At 48.6% G+C, this 22,811-nt stretch overlaps 1 protein-coding gene across 5 annotated transcripts; it reads right to left on the bottom strand.

The window, feature by feature from the left end:
* Positions 1-577: 577 nt before the first annotated feature.
* Fam107a (family with sequence similarity 107 member A) lies at positions 578-22,071 on the bottom strand. 5 transcript variants are annotated; one of them, XM_038349062.1, is made up of 4 exons: positions 21,993-22,071; positions 5,295-5,469; positions 3,692-3,848; positions 578-2,920 (listed from the first exon to the last, which is right to left on the bottom strand). In XM_038349062.1, the coding sequence occupies exons 1-4, from the start codon at positions 22,069-22,071 to the stop codon at positions 2,822-2,824; spliced, it is 510 nt and encodes a 169-aa protein (XP_038204990.1). In that variant the 3' UTR covers positions 578-2,821. The 5 variants fall into 5 exon arrangements, with proteins under 5 accessions (XP_038204990.1, XP_038204988.1, XP_038204986.1 ...); XM_038349060.1 differs by lacking the exon at positions 21,993-22,071 and adding an exon at positions 15,759-15,813; XM_038349058.1 differs by lacking the exon at positions 21,993-22,071 and adding an exon at positions 14,563-14,756.
* Between the last annotated feature and the right edge of the window lie 740 nt (positions 22,072-22,811).

Raw genomic sequence — 22,811 nt, 5'->3', positions numbered from 1 at the left:
GTTCCAGACTGGGATCAGGTGGGCAGCATCAGAGTGTGTGTGTAGAAGAGGGAACAGGCCCTGCAGTGGAACTAGTCCCAAGAGGTTTCTGTTGGAAAAGAGGGAATTAAGTTGTCAGCCTCGCTTACAAGGATTTCTGGACAGGCAGGCAAGACTGACCTTTTGTGTTTGTCGTAGTCTGAATGTAATTGGCCCCCATAATCTCAAAGGGAGTGGCACCATTAGCGTTGTGGTTTTCTTGGAGTGGATATGGCCTTTTTGGAAGAAGTGTGTCACTGTGGGGGTGGGCTTTGAGGTTTTTTTGTGCTCAGGATTCTGCCCAGTGTCTCAGTTGACTTCTTGTTGCCTGTAAGAGGTAGGACTTTCAGCTGCTACTCCAGCACTACGTTTGCCTGCACGCTGCCACGCTCCCTGTCATGATGGTAACGGACTGAAGCTCTGATCTCTGAGGCTGTAAGTGAGCCACCCCAATTAAATGCTTTCTTTGTAAGAGTTGCCATAATCATGGTGTCTCTTCACAGCAATAGACACCCTAACTAGGCAGAGTCAGTTAAGAAATGTGAGTACCAGGCTCACAGTGGCTTTAAGAAACAGGAGTTTATTTTTATTTACAAGGTGTTCAGAGACGGAGAACTGTTGGCACTTGCTTGGTCAAATGATCACAGGGCTTATGGATCTCTTGGCCTTTTCCTCAGGTTAAGCATGATTGCTAATGCTCCGGGCATCACATCCCAATCAGGCAAGAAGAAGGAAGAGGCAGAGGGAGTCTCTCAGCAAAGCATGGGATTGATTTTCTGGTAGATCCTGTAGACTTGCACCTACTTCAATTACATTGGCCATACCTGGTCACATGGTCACAAAACCCTACAGAGCAGACTGAGAGAGTGAGAATCTATATTTATAGTCACTGGTGGGAGGTGATGAGAAAGATGGATTAGGTCTAACAGAGTCACAGAGCATCAAAGTGTCTGCCATGGTTCTCCTGGATGACCTGCCCGGTGGGCCTTTATTCTTTTGGGTGTCATCTCCGTGACTTGCCATTTCCTCCAGGGACCACTAGGACCTTGGGTGGTCCTACTCTATCCCTGGTGCCCTGTCTTGCTTCTCTTTATGTGTCAGAACATGTCAGAACAGCGCACATACCTGTAGAGCAACAACCCTCAAACTGTCTTTATTTAAGAAACACGCATCAGCATAACACCTCATCAGCAGATACCTAAGACAGGTACACTTCATTTAGACCTTTACAGCTGGAACACACACACACACACACACACACACACACAGAGAGAGACATGCACTCACACATACATGCACTCACACAGACACATGCATGCACGCACACGCACATCCATGTGAGCGAGAGCTGGAAAAATACACATGAGAGAGAGCATGAGGGCAAGAGATAGAGTCTTCATTTGCCTTCACACACTCCGCTCTGCTATCCTAACGCCATTGTTTTCTGGAGCCTGAGCATCCAGCACACCCACAGGGAAATCTGCGCTTCTCTGGCAGTGCTGTTCCCACCAGGGAAGGGCTTAAAAACAGAGGCATGGGTTTCATTCTTCAGGGGAAAGGATTTAGGCCTTCCTATAGGTATTCAAGACAGTGCAGAAGCAAAAGATCCACACAAGAAGCACAAGAAGGGGCTTTGGAGGAAGAAGAGGTGGGGATGATCAGACTTGGGGTGTTGGGGGGAGAGTCTCAGGTGACAGTGGCTGGCAACGTTGACTCTAAGAAGCCATTTTGTCACCATGGCAGTGGGGGTCTTCAAACTACCGTCTGTATTTTCAGAGTTGAAAAGCTAAGATTTTTTTTTTCTTTTTGGCTAGAATGGCATTGTGGTTACGCCAGCAAATAGTGAAGATTGGCAGTTACAATCACAAGACCATTTGTATTTGCTAGGCTAGAGTTTTCCAGACCAAGGGTCCCTGCGTGTGTATTGTATGTGTGTATTGTGGGGGGGGGGGCGTGGATGTCTATGGGTAGCGAATGAATACAGGCTTTAGAGCGGGCACTGGGACCCTCCAGGCCAGGGAACCAAGGGAATCGGATGCTTCAGTCTAGCTATCTACTCAAGCCAGTGTCCTGGGCCTTCCCCGGGGGTGTGTTAGACACGCACCTTCAGGGGACTGTTTCCAGGACTCTCCAGTTTGTATGACATGTACATGTATGTACATACATGTGTGTATGGTATGTACAGTGAAGTTGGCAATGTGCTGTTCTAGGCTGGAAGCCGGAGCACTGAGGTGAGATGTGGTTAGCAATTCAGGGAGGACAGGTGCGGAGGAAAAAAGCTGCAGCTTGCGGCAAGCCAGCAAGGCCCGAAGCTGCCTTGGTTAGGACTCTTCCCTCTTGGCCACAGCCTGCTGTGACCTCCCCTGCCCTTCCTTGCCACAGAAAGGCCCTTTCTTTGCTCTGTGATTTCCAAGGCATCCTTGGCCTCGGGTCAAGCCAGAGTTGGGATGTTCCCGCCACTAGGAGCTGGGCTTCTCACAAAAGCAGGGACTGTTGGGAAGCCAAGGCAGAGTGGAAGGACATTTGGCCTCTCTTCCCACTTCTGCTGGGGAAGCCCACTTGGTGAGTGGGATTGGGGAGGGCACCTCGGGAAGGTCTTTCCTGGCAGTGGCTTCTTCTTAGCACAGGAAAGCTAGGTGCTCAGAAGGAAAAGTCCCTACAGAGACTTCCCTTTGGGGTGCGGGGATCCCCAGTTTCCCAGGGATTGCCAGCCTCTCAGGTCTGCCTTGCTGGCATCACGGTATGCCAGGGCCTTCTGGTTCAGGAGGTCAGAGTGAGAGACAGGAACTGAATAGAGGGAACTCTACAGTGCTCTCTCCTCCGTGGCGATTCTGCGCAGGTTTTCCCGGACTTTGATGAACTCAGGGGCATGGTCTTCTTCTCTCTGTGGTGGGTTTTCCAGCTGGAAGAGAGAGACACGGGTGCATTTGGAAGGGGGCTCCTCTTTTCAAAAGCCGTGGTATTGAAACAAAGGTCCATGGGGAAGCAGAAGCACCCTTAGGTGGGTTTTACAAACCCTCCCAAAGTAGTGGCGGCTGTGGTGGTGGTGATAGGTATCAGGAAAATAGATGCTTGAGAGAGAGAGTCATCATAATTAATGAAAAAAAATCTACCCTCATTTCAGGAAACACTACCAAAACAGTATGCATGAGGTAATCCCCCCATTTCTGAATATGGGCAGAGGGTTGATGAGTAAATGAGTAAAGGTCAGGCTGCTTGCGGCCTGGGGTTTTGAGCCTTGGGCATGTTCTAGCTCTCTATCCCAGGTTCATTCGTAAGTGCTTTCCTCTCAATAAACTTTATCTCCGCCACCATCCATGCCCCGGGCCAACTCTCCCAGGACACAAGAACCTGGGAATCTCAGTGAGTACCTTCTGTACCAACACGGGGGGGGGGGGGGGGGGGGGGGGGGGGGGATAGTGTAAGAGACTGGGTGCTCCTTGGGAAGTCTGGTTCAATTGTTTATCCTTCTGGCTTCGAACTCCTGACCTTTAAAATGCCAATGGCGTCTGCTCTCAGGGCAGATGATCGTCAGATCTAATGTGTGGCTATGGACCTTGTAGGAAAACAGGCCCAGAGAAGTGAAGCCGCTGTACTAGAGTCACACAGCAGGGGTAATGTCGACTTTCCCTGGGGGCTTGGTGGAGCCTGGACTGGATGGCCTCCTACCCACCTGGTTCAATCTCTGCTGCCTTCTCAGCAGCTCCTGCCTGAAGGGGCACTGAAGCCGCTTGGCCTCCAGCTCCTCCTCTTTCTTCTTGATCAACTGATTCCAGCGACGGTGCTCCAGGACCCGCTGCAGTTCGGGTTTGCTGTCCACACCCAGGCCCCTGGAGGAGGGGAGCTATCAGGAGATTCCCTTCCCAACCTTCCCAGTCTGGGACGGCAGCTTTTGGTGACGCCAGCGCACCATTATCTCCTATGATGCTTGGGCAACATCGGTGGTGGTGGCGGAGTGGGGGTGGGGACGGGGAGGGAGAGGGGGGCGCCCTAGTTGTCCCATGCTATAGAGAAAGGCAAAGAGCCACTGCATCCAGTTGCAAGGCAGGGTTGAACTATAGCAGGAGAATTTCAGCCCAGGCAGCAGAGACCAGGTGCCATGTGGTTGCTATGTATTTTATGAGAGCTTCTGAAGATGCTGGGCTGAGCACTCTCAAAATCTCCTGCAAGTTAATTTCCTTACAAGGATATCTATTTATCCCTATTCTCCGAGCCAATTTTTTTTAAAGTCTAGGAGACAAGAAACAATGTCTGGTTTTCATGTTTCCTTGATTATCAGTCACATGCAATGACCTTTAAAATGTTTCCAGCATTTACATTTCTCCTTTTGAAAATTATTTCTTCTTATTTGGTTTTTCCTTGTAGACTAAGGTACATGAATATATTAATATTTTACACTGTATATGTAATTTCCAATTTAATTTATTATATAGCACATATTTCGGTTTGCTTGAAGCTGTTTTTCATTGTGGTGGTATTTTTGATACTATAGTGAATGAACACCACACAAAGCAACAAAGAACATGGCAATGTTACAATATCAAGGGAAAACAAACCCACAAACAGTCCAGAGTGTAAGGGGCACTCTGCTGTTTCTTGGCTGTATCTCAGAATGGAAATCACATCCAGCTCCAATGCAACTGGCCAGCAGAGGGCGCCACGAAGGCGGTCCCTCCACCTTCAGCCTGGGCCGGGCGACTGCAGATGTGCCAGACTTCCCCTTGGCTCTTCTGTTTCATTGCCAGCCTCTTGCCCAATATGGGAACATGGCTGTGAAGGAGCCATCACTGCCTGATACCCCAACAACGTCTGTGTGCGCTCTAGTTTTCTCTGCTGACACAACCCACCTCCCACCAGGGCTGCCTCCCCTCCCTGCTTTAGGCCTTCCAGGTTTCATCTCTTTGAAGAAGTCATTTAGATAGCCCCACACGCCCGGTACCTCCTCTGGGGCCCCACACTCTTTTAAAGCCTCCATTAGGGCACACACTCTCTGCCTGATATTCTTTCATTCTCCCCTGGGAGGAAAGGAACTGGGCCTCTCTTTTTGTATTCTTGGTCTGGGAATGGTGCCCTGCATGCAATAGGTGTTTAATAAGTTTATGTGGCTTCTGTGGCTGGGAGAGAGGATGGGGCTTTTGGGTTCTCAACGGTGACCCTGTGGGGCTCCGGACAATGACCAGGCCAACCTCTTTAGGTCATATTTATCTATATATTTCTCTAAGCACAGCAGGCCTGTGCAGGCTATCGCTGGGCCAGGCAGCTGGGTGCCATCCTACCTTCTGTGATTCATGAGCAGCTCCCGGTGTAGCTCCTGGTGGCTTCGGGAGGCCTTCACAGGGTTCAGCAGCTTCTTGGGTTTGATGAGCTCTGGATTCCACTCTCTATACTCTGGCCGAGCCATGAGTCCCCCAATGTCTGCCCTCTCCCTCTGGATCTCCGAGTACATTGAAGCTGTAGCGATGGGCAGAGAAGTTACTTCAAGGATGTCCGCAGCCCTACCCACTCCTTGGGGCACAGCTTAGTGGGGAAATGTGGGTAAGCTATCTGACCATCTGAATCTTGCTTTCTGCCTCTCTGTTGTGGGTAATCAGCCATTGCGCCTAGGTTAAAAGGTTGTTGTGACTACTGAAGATGATGTTTGTAAAGTATTTGGGGCACAGAAGTAAAATGACACCAAGGCTTAAGATATGGCTTTGTTATGGGACTGGAGAGATGGCTCTTTTCGGAAAGCGTTTGCCACGCAAGCGCAAGAACCTGAGTTAGATTCCCCAGTACTCACAGAAAAAGCTTGGTGTGATGCTCTGTTCTTGGGATGTCAGTACTGTGAGGCAGAGACAGGTGGATCCCTGGAACTCACTGGCCAGCCTGGCCAGCCTAATCAGTGAGATTAATCCTAATCCATGTCTCAGTGAGAGACCCTGTTTCAAGACGCAACGCAGACCATGCCTGAAGAATAGCATCCGAAGATGACCTCTGGCCTCTACACATGTATGCACACATGCACATCTGCATATACATACATACCAAAGTGCATACATATGGGTTGCCGCTGGCTGTGCTGGATAGTTTTATGCTAACCTGACACAAGCTAGAGTCATCTGAGAGGGGGGAACCTCAGTTGAGAAAATGTCCCCATAAGACCGAGCTGTAGGCAAGCCTGTAGGGCATTTTCTTAGTTGATGATGGATGTGGGAGGTCCCAGTCCATAGCGGATGGTGCCATCCCTGGGCTGGCTGTAAGAAAGTGGTCCTGGGTGCTATAAGAAAGCAGACTGAGCCATGGGGAACAAGCCAGTAAGCAGCACCCCAAGCCAGTAAGCAGCACCCCTCCACGGCCTCTGCATCAGCCCCTATCTCCAGGTTCCTACCCTGTTTGATTTCCTGTCTTGACTTCCTTTGTTGATAAGCAGCAATGTGGAAGTGTCAGGCGAATAAACCCTTTCCTCCCCGACTTGTTTTAGGTCATGGTATTCCATCACAGAAATAGTGACTGTGATGACCCTGACTAGGACACTGGCAGAAGAAAAAAAATTACCCAAACCCAAACCAAAGGGATTATGTTTGCGTTTCTGCTTTCAACAAGCTTGTACTAGAAAAAGAAAAGGTGTGTGTGTGTGTGTGTGTGTGTGTGTGTGTGTGTGTGTGTAATCTGTAGTTGTTAAAGACAATTTAGATATGGTAAAAAACAAAACATCTCCCCCCTTATTGTCCCATTCCCTAGCCATAGTTCCAAAATTGCTGGGAAGGCTGAGACTTTCCGCCTTTTCCACAGCCGAGAGTAGTGTGTGGAATTCAGGGGCTGTTACAAAGGGATGGCTGCCGAGCTCATGTGTGACTACTCTTGGTCCCTCTTCTGCCAGAGTACTGGAACTTTGTCAATATAGTTCAGATTCAGGCAGAAAGGCTTCTCTGCCACAGACAGGTCCCAGTTCTTGAAACGCTTTAGAGAGAGGAGAAGAGGAGAGGAGAGGAGGCGAAGGGAGGGGAGGGGAGGGGAGGGGAGAGCAGAGCAAAGTTCTTTAACAAACTAGTCACAGGTGATAGCTGCTGCCTGGCTGTTAGTGGTTCGGAGTAATTACAGTGAATATTAGGTGAAAGGTTTGAGTCCCTCAGCCCAGCCTACAGAAAAGCGCCCTCACCCCTTCTCTGAGACAGGTCTTTCCGTGACTCCCTGCTGGCACTGACCTTGCAGCCCTCCTCCCTCCACCCCTGTAGCACCAGCAGCACCAGCCAACATGCGGCGGCTGGTGGGGTTGAGCATGCTCTGCATGGTGGGCACAGCAAGCATCTGGTCTAATACGCAGTAGGCACTAATGTTCGTTGGTAACTGGTGCTAAAACTTTTAAGGTTTTGGTCTTGGGGAATCCTTAGCCCTAAGTTGGTTTCCATGTGGAAATGGAGATAGCATGCCCTATCTCACACCCTGAGACCCCACCTTCTTGGCCTCCTCTCTTCTGTTCCAGGCTCTCTCTGTCTCTGGCTCTCAGCTTAGATTAGTCTTGAACTTGTTATATAGTTGAAGATGACCTTGAATTTGAGGTTGTCCTGCTTCCACCTTCAACCCCAGCAAAGGAAAAGCATTAATCACCCAAAGGTGTTCTGATGGTAGCCAGGTGAAGTGTCAGAGTGCAGAAAGTGTCAGAGTGCTTTTTTAAATTGAAAATATTTTTTCATACAATATATTGTGATCACAGTTTCTCTTCCCACATCTTCTTCCCACCTCCCAATTCAGCCGGTTCCGTACCTTCTTTCTCTAGCTCTTTGTTAGGGGCACAGAGGTCCTAGCACTCATAGAGAAACACTAAGAGAATTAGGAATGTTAATCACACAGGGGTGTCTCCTCATGGAGGAGATGCAAATTGAATATCTGCATTGCTTTCGGAGAGCTGAGAGTGGAGTTATTAACAACCCGGAGGCCTTTTTGCTATCTGTGGAGGCAGACCTCACCCTAATTTCCCAGAATGAATATTCCAGACTCTTCCTCCCTAGACCATTACCCATCCTTAGAAAGGTTATGGTCACAAGTACTTTATGGTTGCTGACTTTTATGCTGTCGGTCAGAGACCACACTAGATACTAGGCCTTTTAGCTGTAGAATGCACCCTCAAGACCACACGTACTCTGTAAAAGAGTCTCTCTGTAGTCACACCTTAAGCTTTATTTGTGCACCTGGAATTGGGCTGATTGTTGCCTGGAAACCTTTCCCCAAGTTGTACTGTGTTTTAAATATGCTGACAAGTGAGCCGCCTGGCATTAGACACCTCAAAGTCTGATCCAGGTTGATTAAGTCAGTCTGCAACGGGTTTTCATTCCCATCTCCTTGCATGGTTTGCTTCCTGCCTGACACCCTCAGGGACCTCTCATCTCTTTGAAAAACAAATGGGTAAATTAAAGGAAATCTGGACAAAAATAAAGAAAAAGCACAAGAAATACAGACACACACACACACACACACACACACACACACACACGAGAAAAACCAAAACTTATAAAAACACAGAATCAGAAGCCCCTATATACAAGTAAAAGATCAGTAAGATGTAGTGTTCAAACAAAGCAATTGATATGAGACGAAAAGTCTACAGAAATCCTACTGAGTTCACTTTCTGATGGCATTCCACCGCTGGGGGTGGGGCCTCTGTTAAGTGTGGCTCATAAACCCATTGAGACTCCATATTTTACACTAATTTTTCTTTTGCAAGCAGTTATCAATTGGGGATAGCGTTTTGATTAAGGATGAGAGCTTGTGTCCACTCTCCTCTCATCCCCTCTCAGCACTGGGCCCCCATGTGGCATGGACCTGTTCAGGTCCTGTACCACGCACTTTTGATTGAATTAGCAATCTCAGAAGCAATTTTTTGTTCTTTGAATTTTGAGTCAGGGTTTCTCTGTGTAGCCCTGGCTGTCCTGGAACTTGGTCTGTAGACCAGACTGGCCTTGAACTCACAGAGATCCCCCTGTCTCTGCCTCCTGAGTGCTGGGATTAATGGCGTGCACCACCGCACCTGGCTTGGAAGCATCTCTGAAATGAGAATAATTATTGTCTTTCTCTGTATCTTTCTTATAAGTCAATTTGCTTTCAGCTCATATTCTAATTTTTTTGGTTCTTAAAATGATCACGAAGCACCTTAGTTATTTATTTGCTTTTGAGATAGGACCTCATGTAGCCCAGGCTGGCCTCAAAATTGTGCTATAGCCAAGAATAACCTTGGACTTGTTACCTGCTAGTACAAGCCTATAGACACCATGCCTGGTTTTAAGCGGGCTAGGAATCAAACCCGGGGCTCCATGCATGCTAGACAAGTATTCTACCGTCTGAGTTACACCTTGGAGCCTTTAGTATCTTTAAGTGGGAGCATTAGAAAATTACCACCGCGCCCACCAAGGGGGATTAGTTGTTTTAGTTGATGGGCTCGTTTTTCTGGCAGCCAATGTACCAGAATGCTTTGATTCAAATTGGAGTTTTAAGATCCCTGTTTGCTATCTACTCCATTGCTGAGTTCTCCAGCCTTTAGTTCTCTGTAGCACTCGCCATGTCCCCAGCTCCCATTCTGTCCAGGCTGCCATCACACCACACTTCAGTGTCTCCCTTGACTCCCCGGCTGGTTTCTCTGTCCTCAACCTCTTTGTGCCCCAGTCTTCCCAGTGCAGAATGCTTCTCGTCGGCTCTGTCACCTTTCAAAGAACTAGCTGTCTATTGCCAACATGGTAAGACAGTAAGCAGAAATAAGTTGCATAACTCTTGGAAACTTATGTACAATAATACTTAAGATATAATTATTTAATAATAATATTTTAAAAAGACATAGCTGGGCAGTGGCGGTACACGCTTTTAATCCTAGGACTTAGGAGGTGGAGGCAGGCAAATCGCTGTGAGTTCAAGGCCAGCCTGGTCCACAAATCGAGTGCCAGAACAGCCAGAGCTGTTACACAGAGAAGCCCTGTCTAAAAAAAAAACAACAAAAAAAAACCCAAAACAAAACAAAAAAAAGACATACCTATATACCTAGTAAAACAATAGGAGAGAAATTAATACACAAATAATTACACAGAATTAAAGAATTAAGAGTCTTGCACAATAGGAATGGACATTGAGAATATATGAAATAATGTTTGCCATACAATCGTCAGATGCTTGCATTCCTCTCATTTGCCAGGTATTATGGTAGCATTAGGTACCCAGCAGGGAGCTAAGCAAGTGGGGGGCCCTGCTTTAACGATTACAAATGGGACCAAGTTCATTCAGGTGCTGGGGAGGGCCCCTGTGAGGAGGTGGGGCTCAAGTGAGCATTGAGAGTGAAGGAAAAGCTGCTCCAGGCCTGGGGAGCAGCTGTCTGGCTCCCGCACCTTGAACAAGCTGGGTCTGTTCTGGGAACACAAAGGCACAGTGTGCCCGGAGTGGCCCTATCTGGTGGTGGAGTGTTCGCAATGAGGGTGGACAGTTGGCTTCAGGTCCGGGAGAGGGCGAGGCAGATTAGATTTCTAAAAGGTCATGCTGGCTTCCGTGTAGGGGAAATGGTCAACAGGCCTTAGGAATTTTTATTTCCTTCCCTTTCAGTGTGCTGTTTCTGTTTGCTCGTTCCATCCCTGTTACATTCCAGAGAAACCTTGGCTTGGCCTGGCTCTCCATCTTCGCTCCCAGGCCACCCCTTCAGTCTTGGTTTCCAGGGTCCTTCTGGGAAGACAAGCCTTGTCTGGCTTACCCTTCTGTTATCACTGTCCTGAAATACCTCATACACATGGAAGAGCAGAGTCCTTCATTTTGTACTGGGCCCTGCAGATGGGATCACCTCATACACCAGGTCTGTCAGTGGTTAGTCCTGGCTTAAGGATCTCTCTGGGAGTCCACTCTTTTTAAATCTGTGGTCTATGACGAGGCAGGGATCTCTAAAAGGGCAGCTGCAGCTGGGAAAGCTGCCTTTACCTCTCTAAATGCTGAACTTCAGTAGGTGTGTGTGTGTGTGTGTGTGTGTGTGTGTGTGTGTGTGTGTGTGTGTGTGTGTGTGTGTGTGTGTGTTCAGAATGAAGGAAGGGCTCATGGGAACCCTCAAGGTTTAAGAACTGCAATATGAGTCTTCTAGTCTTTTAATTTGATAGATGAGGCTTCCGAGTGGAAAACCTTCTGTAGGTCCTCTCATGGAAGATGCTGTTCACTGGAGGCCTTGGAACCTTGTGGTTACAACCTGCCTCACTAGGGTGGCAGCCCTGGTTGCTGATAGGAACCCTCTATTCTTGATATTTGATAGGTCGCTGTATAACTCCAAAGCAGAAGAAGATTTGAATTATCCTGGAGGTCATGTTGGGCACCTTGGGTAGAAATCTGGGTAGCACTCCCAAAGCTGCTGCAGTTCTGAGCAGTCTAACACCATTCAGGATGAGGCCATGATGAGGCCAAGAACTGGGCTTTAGACAGGCTAGCTCTGAAAGAAAATGAGCTGGCAGGGGAGAGGAAGAGCTGGTGAAGGAGGAGATAAGTGGCCAGTACCTTAAAGGAGACATGGAAGTATCTGTCATTCACACCTTGAGTTGAATTTCAGCTCTGTTCCCAAATCACTGAAGATTTCTGAACAGGAAGCTGCGGATGCTCACAAGGCTCTTGGCAAATGGCTAGCTCGGAGTCCAAAGACTGTGCTGGTTCCAGGGCTGCCACAGATGGCGAAGCAGCCTGTGAGTTGCACTCCCAGGTAGATTAAACCAGGAATAGCGATGTATAATTACAGTGTGGACACCTTATTAGCTGAGGTCCCTGTTAAATACATCCTGATCCTAGCCTTAGGACTGAGTTCTCTCTCTCTCTTTTTTTAAAAAGAGGGGATAATCATTAAGTCATTAAATCTTAACCTTGGCTGAAGGTTGGAGTCCTCAGGGGGACATCGGAGTCACACCTCAATTCCAGTTCAGTAGCTTAGGGGTACATCTTAGTGTTTGAGAGGCTTGAAAACTCCTGGGTGACTCAGTAGTCAATGCCTTTGCAAAACCAGAAGAAGGAAGGAGGGAGGGAGGGAGGCATTCAGGCCTCATTGCTCTAGCCAAGTGATTCTAGCTGGCTGTGGTTGGCCAGTCACTGCATACAGGTCTGGTTGAGGGTACACTTAGGCTTTTAACCCAGGCATCCTCCTCTGGAGAATCCTGGTGTTGGAAGACTGACGAGCGTCTGCGGGACAGGAAGCTCTGCAGCCAGAAGTGTCAGCTAAATGAGTGGCCTGCGTGTCTCTAAGAGGGCAGTTGGTGAGGCTGACCTCTTGCAGGGGGCAGCCGGGGAGATAAGAGTGAAGAAGAGAGACTGAGACCTCTGGTTCTCTCTAAGAGGTCCTAGAGCTGCCTCCTAGAGACTGAGCCAGGTTCTGGGTGTATGCAGCTGGGTTGGAACAGTAGCCTTGACACCAATCCCTGGTTCCTTCCTGGGCAGTGAAGGCAGAGACAGAGGAGAATGGTAATCTTGGTTCAGGTCAAGTTCATACTGAAAACAGCTGTGGGACCAAGGCTGATGCCCAAGGTCCTCCTACCCCTCTTTGAGGCAGGGCTCATATATGCCATATATGCTTCAAAGATGTTATATAGCCAAGGATGACATGGAATTCCTGATTGTCCTGCTGCTGCCTCTCAAGTGCTAAGATTATAGTGTAGCCACCATGCCCCATGAATGAGGGGCCAGTGATCAGCTCAGGGCTTTGTGCATGCTAGGGAGGTTCTTGACCAGCTGAGCTACATTCTTAACTTTGCCTACGGTCTTAGTGTTCCTTCTGTCTGCTTTCCGACTATCTTCAATGTTCTTATCGTATTTCTGTTACAACAAGTGACACTGGGTCTAGTCAAATGCCCAACGCTTAAGGCAAAGGCAATAGATGGTAACACGCAGGCCTAGCTAGTCAGGCAAATAACCCATGCTCTCTGACCTCTGACCAGTGGAGGTCATGGCATCCACTCTAAGGTAGTTGGAGTGTAAAAGGATACGGTGTGCCCAATGCACTCTGCACAGTACTTGGATTAGCAAGGCCCACCCAAGGCAAACTGTAAGCCTCCTGTCCTGCACGTTTTGGGGTGAGCATGGGACTTGGTCTGAATCTCATGATTGTCCTGACTCATTTTATAGTTGAGGAAGTCAAGGCCCTTTATGCCAAGATACATCTTGGGTAGTTAGCAAAGCCGCGATCTTTGGACTCCAAACCAAGTATTCGTTCTATCATGACACTGTCTCCCACAAATGGCATATTTTTGACTCAGTAGAGCAGATTTACTTTACTTTTACATTTGCTCAAGAAACCAATGGGAGAAGCAGTTGAGCCCCTTCAACAGCTGAGAACATGAGAGCCAGAGACCCAGCCTGTGAGAAATGCTAGCCCTACCTTGCCACTTGAAACCACAGGCCTGGCAGCCTTCACCCCCATCCCTCCAAACCTTCCTGGACCAGCATCAATAACCTCAGAAGGGAGGCATTGAGAAAAGCTGGCAAGGGAAGGAGGAACATTCAGAAAAGTGACAAGCTGGCTACCACGTGTCCTGCCTGCCCTTTCCTCCCTACGGGTGGCGCGCATTTGTGGCTCACTGGCCAGTAGCCTAAGAACATATCTGGCAACGCCTCCCGGTCTCCCTGCAGCCTCAAGCCAACCTTCTTGAAGCTGCCTGTCCATCTGAACAAGACGACCCCAGGCTGGCTTCCTTGACTCTCTGTCTTGGTTCACTGGAACTTTCTAGGCAGTGAGAAAAGGAGTTGGGTTGGAAGGGTGAGCCATACAGGGTCCTTTGCAAGGTTAGGAATTGTACCATGCTGTTGGGTAGGAACCAGCATGAACAGACCTCCCACACTGCTCCCCATGTGGTCCGCTGCCAGCCCATTTCACCTGAGACTGGCTCAGGGAAAATCACTGCAGGGATTACCATCCTTCAAGCTAAGAAAGTCACCAGGATCCCAGTCACCCAGAAACCTATGCGTGGGGACAGCCTCAAACTTAGAAACCATCCTGCTTAGAGCAGCTTATAGTGACATGCGATCCCCTAGGGCCTAATTTCTCTAGTCTCAGACTGGCCTTGTACCACGGGATGCTAAAGCCAAGTTCATCAGCAAGGTGGACAGACAATACTGCTAGCCTGCACTCACAGCACAGGCGGAGTACTGTGCCATGCATCTAGCCCTGGACCCACTGAACTCCCGATAAACTGAGAAGGTGGGTAACCCCTTCTTAGGAGCAAGTCACCAAATCTCAAAAATGCCATCTGATTTCTCCAGATCACATTGCCAGGGGCCAAAGGAACAAGAATCTGAGCTGAACTCTGGTGCCCAAACCCAGGTTCTGTGTTCTCATTGCATATAGAACCAGGGCTTTTGTCTGTCTGTGGATTATTTAGTGACCTCCCCTTCAATAACCCACCCACCCCTATTGTGTAATAATGGATCTAGGAGAGGCTGTAGCAGACATTAAATTACTCCCAGTATTTAGAAGCAAAAGATCCAACAGGCTCCAGAACTGTAATTGAGAGCCCACTCAATCCCTGTCCCCCACCCCCACTTACGATCCCCATATCATTCACCCCAGTCTCCAGGTACCTAAATTCGAAGGGCTCAGTTACCAGGACGGCTTGGTCTGGTGCTCCCAGGTCGCTCTCCTTCCCTCCACCTTCTCTCAGAACACAGCCTGACAGCTTGGGACAGAAAAGACAGCAGTCTTCGAGCAGAGTCTGGGCTGTGAGCTCCTCTGCAGCTCTCAGACTTAGGGAACCCTAAGAAGGTCCCAGGGCTGAGGCAGCCGCCCCCAAAGGGCGGGCCTTAAACTCCCGAGGTGGGAGGCAGTCTTGCATTCCTGTTTATTCTGATATCAATAAAAAGGAACTGTTGCTATAGAAACTGTTATTTCACTTGGTGAGTGGCCATGTCCACGACTCAGAACACCATGTCCAAGCCACCCTGATTGAGAGGCACAAATAAATACCTGTTTTGTCAGACTGATGAGGAATATGAATCATGCCAAGCTTTGTTCCTATCAAGAAGGCTTCTAGCTGCTGTGGAGGAATTTCCCTTGTTTGTGTGGGAGGGGATTCCAGCACTTCCCTCAAGGAGTGGGAAGCCACGCTCCCTGCGCGGCAGCAAGGAATTCTTTAGAAAGGTCTCTTGGGGTGCTAGCAGGGAGAAAACTATGCCTTGAGCCAGTTCTTGGCAATTCTCCAGGCACAGGTGTCAGTAACATTGTGACATGAAGCTGTCATTTACAAAGCTGGTGAACTACATGGGACACACCTGTTGATGATGGTTTGAAGAATCCATGCATACATGGGTAGTGGTGGACAATCCCAGCAGTTGGGAGGCAGAGGCAGACAGATCTCTGAGTTCGAGGTCAGCCGGTCTACCAGAGCAAGTCCTAGGACAGCCAGGCTAAACAGAAATTCTATCCCTAAAAAACCAAAACAAATAACAAAACACATATAACGCATATAACTTCATGCCTGGGGCTTCAAAGAAGAAGCAGCAGGATGTAGTAGGCAGGAGGAGGGTAGCTGATGGAGTCTATACCCAGACCTGACCTGATCCCAGCCCTTTCTGTACTTTGGTTTCTGTGGCTGGGTAATAAAACCTCAATGAGATGGTGTCCACTAATGTACGCTTCAGAGAGAACTGTCATGTGCTAAGGGCCCCAATATCCATGCTTGTTCTTGGTCACAATGAGACTGTGTGCAAATGAAGCTGAGGACATGGGCAGAACCCCAAAGCAAATCCACATGCGCATAGATCAGAGACTTTCCCCTTACCTCTGAACTAGCTTCCGCTTGAGCATTGGGAGTGTTTCTGCTTGTGGCCTTATCCTGTGTTCCCCAGTAAGGAGACCAGCACCTGCCAGTGAGACTAGGCCTTTATCCCAGTTTGTTTTCTCATGAACTTTGGAACCTTCAGAGAGGGAGAGAAAGAGAGAGAGAGAGAGAGAGAGAGAGAGAGAGAGAGACAGAGACAGAGACAGAGACACAGAGACAGACAGAGACACAAAGAGAGACAGAGAGACAGAGAGAGAGACACACACACAGAGAAACAGAGAAAGAGAGAGAGAGAGAGAGAGAGAGAGCAGATAAGGAAGGCACACACAAAAAAACACCAATCTGTGGTGCATGACTGTGCAGAAAGTAAGTTTGAATGAGAGAAGGGCAGTGATCTAGAGTTTGGGAAGGGTGGGCATGGCAGAGGCTGACTCATAAGAAACTGGCCATTGTTTATGTGGGAGAGATTTCCAGCAGGAGGGCAGCTAGTGTCAAGGCTCTAGAGTGGGAATGAGCTGGGAATAGTAGCAGAAGGCCAGGAAAACTGCAGTGGGGAAGGAGGGAGACAGAGGGACCTGGAAAATGGATCTGTGGGAGGGTGCTTCAAGCACTCTGAAGCCATAGAAACCTAAAGCTGTGCATTCTCAGGTACTCAGGCATAAGACAATGTTCTAGAAACAATGTATAGTCCTCTGTGTTTATTGCTCCCAACTTCTGCTCTTCTGGAAATTCCTGGAATGGTAGCCTCCCCCAGCTTCCCACCCTGGTGGCTTCGTTTCACTCAATTCTCCTAGTAGAATAGGAGGACTAAAGCCTTGTCAGGGGTTGGGGGTGTAGTTCAGGGGTAGGATGCTTGCCTAGCATGCAGAAAGTCTTGGAGTCCATCTCCAGCACAGTGTAAAACTGGGTGTGGTGGCTGATGCGTGTGATCCCAGTACTGGGGAGGTAGAGGCAGGAAGATCAGCAGTTCAGGATTGCCCTCAGCTACAGAGCCAGTTCAAGGCCAGCCTGGGCCACAGGAGATGTCATTTAATTAAGACAAAGGACTTGTTGACTACTGCTGCTACTCTTTTCCTTCTTATCTATTCAACAGAGAAGGAACTGGGTGCTTTTTCTTCTTCGGGGATTTCAGTGGCCCCTCAAAACCAACCTTAGTGCCTTCTGAAAACTGAGGCTCTAAGGGTCCTAGGGAAGGACCCTTGACAGCTTCTGTTTATGTCTGGAGTCCCCACATCAGCCATGGTCACTATTCTTACTGTTCACCCACTCTCCTGCTTGATGAATGGCCAAGGACAGCTGGGAAAGAAACATCAGTGCTAGGTGTTAGTGCCACTGTGTGGCCAGGACTCTTTATGTTGTTCTACCTAAGGCTTTTGGCACAGCCCAACTTGGTGTAGACCCAACAGGCTCACCCATGGGGGTGACAGCCCAGCAAAAGGAGCCTTACCTTATTCTCGTTGTGGTTTCTGTCTCAATACTTTGATGCTGGCTATGGATTAGGCATGAAGTATTCCCCACAAAAGCTAAGTGCTGAAGCCTTAGTCTCCGGATGTGCTGCTCAGAAGTAACTAGGTCGTGATGGCCCTACCTTCATCAGTAGATCAACGCACTGATGGATTCACAGTTGAATAGGCTATCAGAAGGGGGGTTAGTTAGGGGAAGGAAGTAGGTCTCTGGGATGGGGTGACTTTGGGTGCATCTTCTCCCTGTTCCTTACCCCTGGCTATTATAAGGGAAGCAGTATTCTTCTATCATGTTTCTGTCAGGTCGTGGTCTTTTGTTTTTGTTTTTAAATATTTTTGTTGAGCTCTACATTTTTCTCTGCTCCCCTCCCTGCCTCTCCTCTTCCCTTCAACCCTCTCCCAAGGTCCCCATGCTCCCAACTTACTCAGGAGATCTTGTCTTTTTCTAGTTCACATATAGATTAGATCCATGTATGTCTCTCTGAGAGTCCTCATTGGTGTCTAGGTTCTCTGGGACAGTGATTTGTAGGCTGGTTTTTCTTTGCTTTATGTCTTAAAACCACTTATGAGTGAGTACATATGATGTGTGTCTTTCTGGGTCTGGGTTACCTCACTCAAAATTGTCATGGTCTTGAAAGTAACCGAAGCAGCTTCCTGTCGTGTGTGAGTGCTCGTGACATTGCTCAGGAGATGGGCAAACAGAGGCAAAAACCACAGCCGTCAATAAAAGAGATTGCAGCACCTTATGATGGGTTCAGTCAACCTCCATGCCAACCTGTAAAGACTGCCCCCCCCCACATTGTAGGGGACAATCACACCTACAATGATGCCCCTTCCATACATAGAGAACCCACTTCTATGTACACAAGTCCGTCGGCGAGGCTACTTCTAGGGGAGTAAATCTCAACCACCATTGCTAGGTATCTCTGGATGGGAAAACAGAAGAATTGGGGCAGGCTCATAGAGTGCTGTATCAGAACTTCTGATGGGACCTCGATAAGGAAGTTTGTGTATGTGTGTGGGGTTCTGTGGCTCAACAGCAGGACCTTGGGCATGCTAGATATGTGATCTATCACTGAGGTCCTTGCTGGGCCCAGTTAGCATATTCCCCTAGGGGAATCTTTGGTATTTTAAAGTTTGAGAACTACTGTTTGATAGAACGCAGTTGTAAGCTCTTGTCTTTTGTTACTGTCCTGTAATGTTTGCGGTTTAAAACCAAGCAAACCCATCCACACACTGCTTTTGTCAGAGAAAAGCAATAAGAACGCAAAAGTATGGGGGAAAAGCCGCCTCTTCAAGCAGCTGTCCCGAGACTCGGTTTGGAATTCTGTACGGGTCATGTTTGTCTGACTTGAGTATGGGAAAGCAGGGGCCCTTAAGCAAATGAATCTAGCAGGAGATTGTTCCAGAAATCTTCAGGGTTCAAGATGGAGCCACTGCTTTTCCTCTCTTCTGAAACAAAGAGCGTTAGAAGCCCATGGGCAGCCCCACAGTGGGAAGACTGAAGGAAGCTGCCCTGCTTCGCTGCTGCGTTCACCTAGAGTATGAGAGGGAAGGGTCCTGAAGCCCAGGGAAGGCAGCTAGCTGAGTGCTGGGGCGTTTCTTGCTGTAGCACAGGAAAAACCTCCCCAAACGCTTTCCTTTTATTTCAGCTTAGTTTTCTTCAGCTCAGTAGCACCAAAGGCAATTCAGAGGGGCCCACAAACATCAGAGAAGTTTCCATAGCAACTTGAACATTTTTCCTTGACCCTGTGTTTTAGAGCTTCAAGTTCCAAAGAAGCCCACAGAGTAGTCCTAGGATCAAACTGGCCACCTCTCTGGCCACTCCAAACATATTCTAATGAAAGGATCCTGGGGGCAGGGGAAGAAGCTTGTGGGTGATTGTGAATTGGGGAAGAGTTGCCTTTCCAAGTTTGAACTGGAAGACATTTACCCCGGGGATGGGATTTCAAGCGTGAAGACGGGAAGTGGGGCAGGGCCTCAAGAACCAAGGGTTCTTTTTCCGAAAGCTGGCTCTGAACCCCTTGCCGTTGGCATAGTGAATTTAGTCTCTATGAGTGATCTTACCCTATTTTATTTGCCTTGCAGTGAGACAAATCAGGATATATTCTCATGTTTCTCCCACCCCACCCCATGTGTATGTATGTGTGATGGGCAGATCATAGTAAACCATAAAATTTCAGAAATTCATGGTTGCATGTCTGGGGGCTGGCGGTGGGGGAAAGCAGCCCTCCTAGAGGAATTTAATTCAGATAAGTAATGAATTTTTTAAGTACATACAAGCACATCCATTTTATCTTTGGAGCTACTTGCAATAAACTATTCTTCGTTGTTTATGTGAGGTTCAAATTGTACTAAGATTCAATTCTTTCATGCTGTGTTCCCTGGGAGTAATAGTGGAATGGAGGCTTTTCTGCCCCCTGGTGGCTAAGAAGAAGTACAGGCATATGAAGAGGTACCCTGCTATCCAGGCTCCAGACAGAAGCCTTCCTCCCTAGGGTGGAAGTAAAACATGCCCGGTAGACTTTTATGGAGGGACAGTAGCTTTTCAGTTATGACTGAGTGTGAGTTCTATCACAGAGTGAGTTCTTTCAGACAGGGGGCTATGAGTATATGTCAGCCCAGACACCAACCCGGGATGCACTGCTGTCCAGCTAGAGGACCTTCAATATGTCTTCCTCATCTCTGAAACTGGACAGTTGTTCTGATGAACAGAGCAAAGGGTGGGGAAACCTTAGCCCTAGAGTTGGATCACCTGCTTAAGTGACACTATTATCGTAATACCTCATGTAACAACACTAAAGTTCCCATTCAAGGGAAAACACTGGAAATACGTTAGGAAACAAATGTACAGATAAACTATGCATGGGATAGACTAAAAGAGGCTGTTTGTAGTTAGTAGGATTATGAAGTAAGCTCTGCCCTTTCGTTTCTCATCCAAATATGTATAGATGCATTCATCACCAGGTTGCAGAGATGGGAACAATTGTCCTCTCTTTGTATAAATCAGTGATTCTCAACCTTCCTAATGATGGGACCCTTTAATACAATTTCTCATGCTGTGGTGACCCCCAACCATAAAATTAAGTCATTGGTACTTCACAACTGTAATTTCGCTACTGTTATATATCATAATGGAAATATCTGATATGCCGCATATCTGGTATGCGACCCGCTGTGAAAGGGTCTTTGGAACTTTGGAGAGGTAGCCCTGAGTTTGAAACTGTTTTCTGCCTCTGAGGTAGGTGGGAGATTCCTTAGCGGACTAAGGGCTGCTGTTGCTGCTCCCTGGAACTGTCTGCTTACTCACTAAACGGAGAGGATAATTAGTGGGTCCTGGCAGAATCATGAAGGTGGAACTAGACAACACTTTATGTTTCTAGTGAGTGCTCCATCAGTAAGCATCCAATCCTCAGGGAGGCCTCTGTCTCCTTCCTGGCTTGGCTGTGATAGTTAGGGGACCAGCCTGTGACCCTGAAGCTCCTGCTTGTCGGTGTTGAAGCGCTGGAAGTTGAGAGCAGCGGTTCACAGCAGCTCTTCCAGCTAGAGAAAGCGCAAGGTCTTCGGATTAGGGAACCTTGCCGCCAGCTTTAGGAAAACTGAGGCCCCAAGGGGCGGGCTTTGAGGTTTGAAATCTGATTCTTTGATTGGGAGTTGCTGGCTTTATGCGGGTGGGGTTCAGACCCTCCGCCAGGAAGGCGCTGTTGGTCCTGAAACCTTGGCCAGTTATTGTCTAGGGGCTTAAGGGAACCCTTGTTCAAAAGTTTGCAACGGGTAGCTGGGCGGCGATGTCTGGGCGACGGTAGCGGTGCGGCGCAGCAACACTGATCCCCAGAGCTCTATACAGACGCAGGCGGCGCCACAACAGCGAAATGCTCTGACCTACCGGCCGCTTTAGCACTTTTGGTCACATAGTCCGCCACTGACTGAGACCCGCTCCTTGCCTGGGCAGAAGGCAACTGGCCAGGGAGACAAGTCCTTTGACACTTTCGAATCACTTCCTTAAGAGGGCAGGGGTCCCAGTGGTTTCCAATTTTTACCTTTTCTCAAACCCTTTCCCGGAGTTCAGTTCCAGACGGAAACATCTAAGTCCTCACTAAGGGCATTTTCTCCTTTTTTTTTTCTACATCTCGAGGTTTTTCCAAATTATTTTTTATGCTGACCATATAGTCATTTATTTTATTATTTGAATAAAAGGCGTTTAAAGTGTCCTGAGCAAAAAGTACAGTGCTTATCCGCACATAAGCCAACAGAAGATTTAGAGATGAACACCTGTCATCCAACAACATCCTCAAAATTCAAAAGCCGCTTCATGTCTCCTTTCCAATTTATGCGCGCCCACGTTTAGCAAATGCTTTCTGAGCTGCCTGGACCATACTGTCCCCTCGTCATGGGCAACCATCTACGGGACATCAGGGCCAATACTCAGGGCTTTCTTCCTTCTCGGAATTCCCTCTTTGCTGCCAGACCTACCTCCTACTCTGGGCTGTTCTTGGGGACACTGCCAGATACTAATCCCGACAGGGACCTCGCAGAACCTCGGCAGGGAGGACTTGGGGTCTAAGCAAGAGTCTGCTTTTGTGTGCGCTCATCTGCTTCCACACCCAAGAAGAAGGCAATCGATGGGAAAAGAAACGAGAGAGAAGAAAAGGAGTGATAGAAAAATGTCGAAACTTTGAGATGATGGGAAGGAAGAAACCTCGGCACCAAGGGAAGGAAGGACCAGGGAAGCGGAGGTCTGCAGGGGGCGGTCCCGGTGGTTCCCACTTACCCGACCTGAGCAGCATTGCCCGGTACAGCCCGGTAGCCTCGGCGGGCGCCTTGGACCACTCGCCCAGCTTCTGCGCCATGCCCCGAGCTGAGTGTCCCCACCGCTGAGCCTGGACTGAGGGCCTGAGTAGCGTCTCAGTGATAGTGACGCGCGCCTGGCTGCTCCACCCGCCCGCTGAGGATCTGGTTACTGTAGGCTCCTGGGTGGTGTTAGAGGGCTGGGGCCACAGGGAGTCTCTGTGCACGGAGCAGCCAGGGCACAGCGGGCGTCAGGACACCCTTGCAGCATCACATGGAGCGTGGCCGGCCTCCTTCCAGCCTGGCTTCTTGCCCACTTCGTCCTGTTCCTGGTCTCTGGCCCCTGTGAAGGCTGTAAGCAGGTATGGGATTCAGAAGCGCCATTCCTGGCATTTGTTTCCAGTCCGCTGGTGAAGAGATAAAAACCAGGACCCTTATCTGAGATGCGTGGAGAGCCATACATAGTTCTTTGCCCACAGGGTTATAAGGTGAGGCTTGGCAGGCGGATAGGTGAAGTGATTAGAACCCGCTGGGTTCAGAGCAAACACCATGCACCAATACTTTGGACTCTGAGAATGTTGCTGAGTTGGCAGAGTGCTTGCTTGAATGAAGCCCTGGGTTCGAGATCCAGCACGGCATAAAACTTGGGATCGTGGTGCACATCTGTAATCCTAGAGTTTAAGAGGCAGAGGTGGGAGGATCAGGAGTTCAAGTTCATCCTCAGACCGTAGCTAGTTTGAGACCAGACTGGGCTATGTGAAAGGTGTCTCAAAAAGCAAGCAAGTAAATGAACACTCCCCAA

This window comes from Arvicola amphibius, chromosome 12, assembly GCF_903992535.2.
Source record: "Arvicola amphibius chromosome 12, mArvAmp1.2, whole genome shotgun sequence".
In the NCBI taxonomy this organism is placed as follows: Eukaryota; Metazoa; Chordata; class Mammalia; order Rodentia; family Cricetidae; genus Arvicola; species Arvicola amphibius.
This window is presented reverse-complemented; position numbering and strand designations above follow the sequence as displayed.

Excerpts from the sequence above, each read along its gene's own strand:
- Fam107a (XM_038349062.1), bottom strand. The coding sequence starts at position 22,071 with ATGGCGCAGAAGCTGGGCGAGTGGTCCAAGGCGCCCGCCGAGGCTACC. Across the intron at positions 5,470-21,992 it reads GGCAATGCTGCTCAGGTCGG|CTTCAATGTACTCGGAGATC; the intron begins GTAAGTGGGAAC and ends CCATCGCTACAG. Across the intron at positions 2,921-3,691 it reads GGCAGCAGAGATTGAACCAG|CTGGAAAACCCACCACAGAG; the intron begins GTGGGTAGGAGG and ends TCTCTCTTCCAG.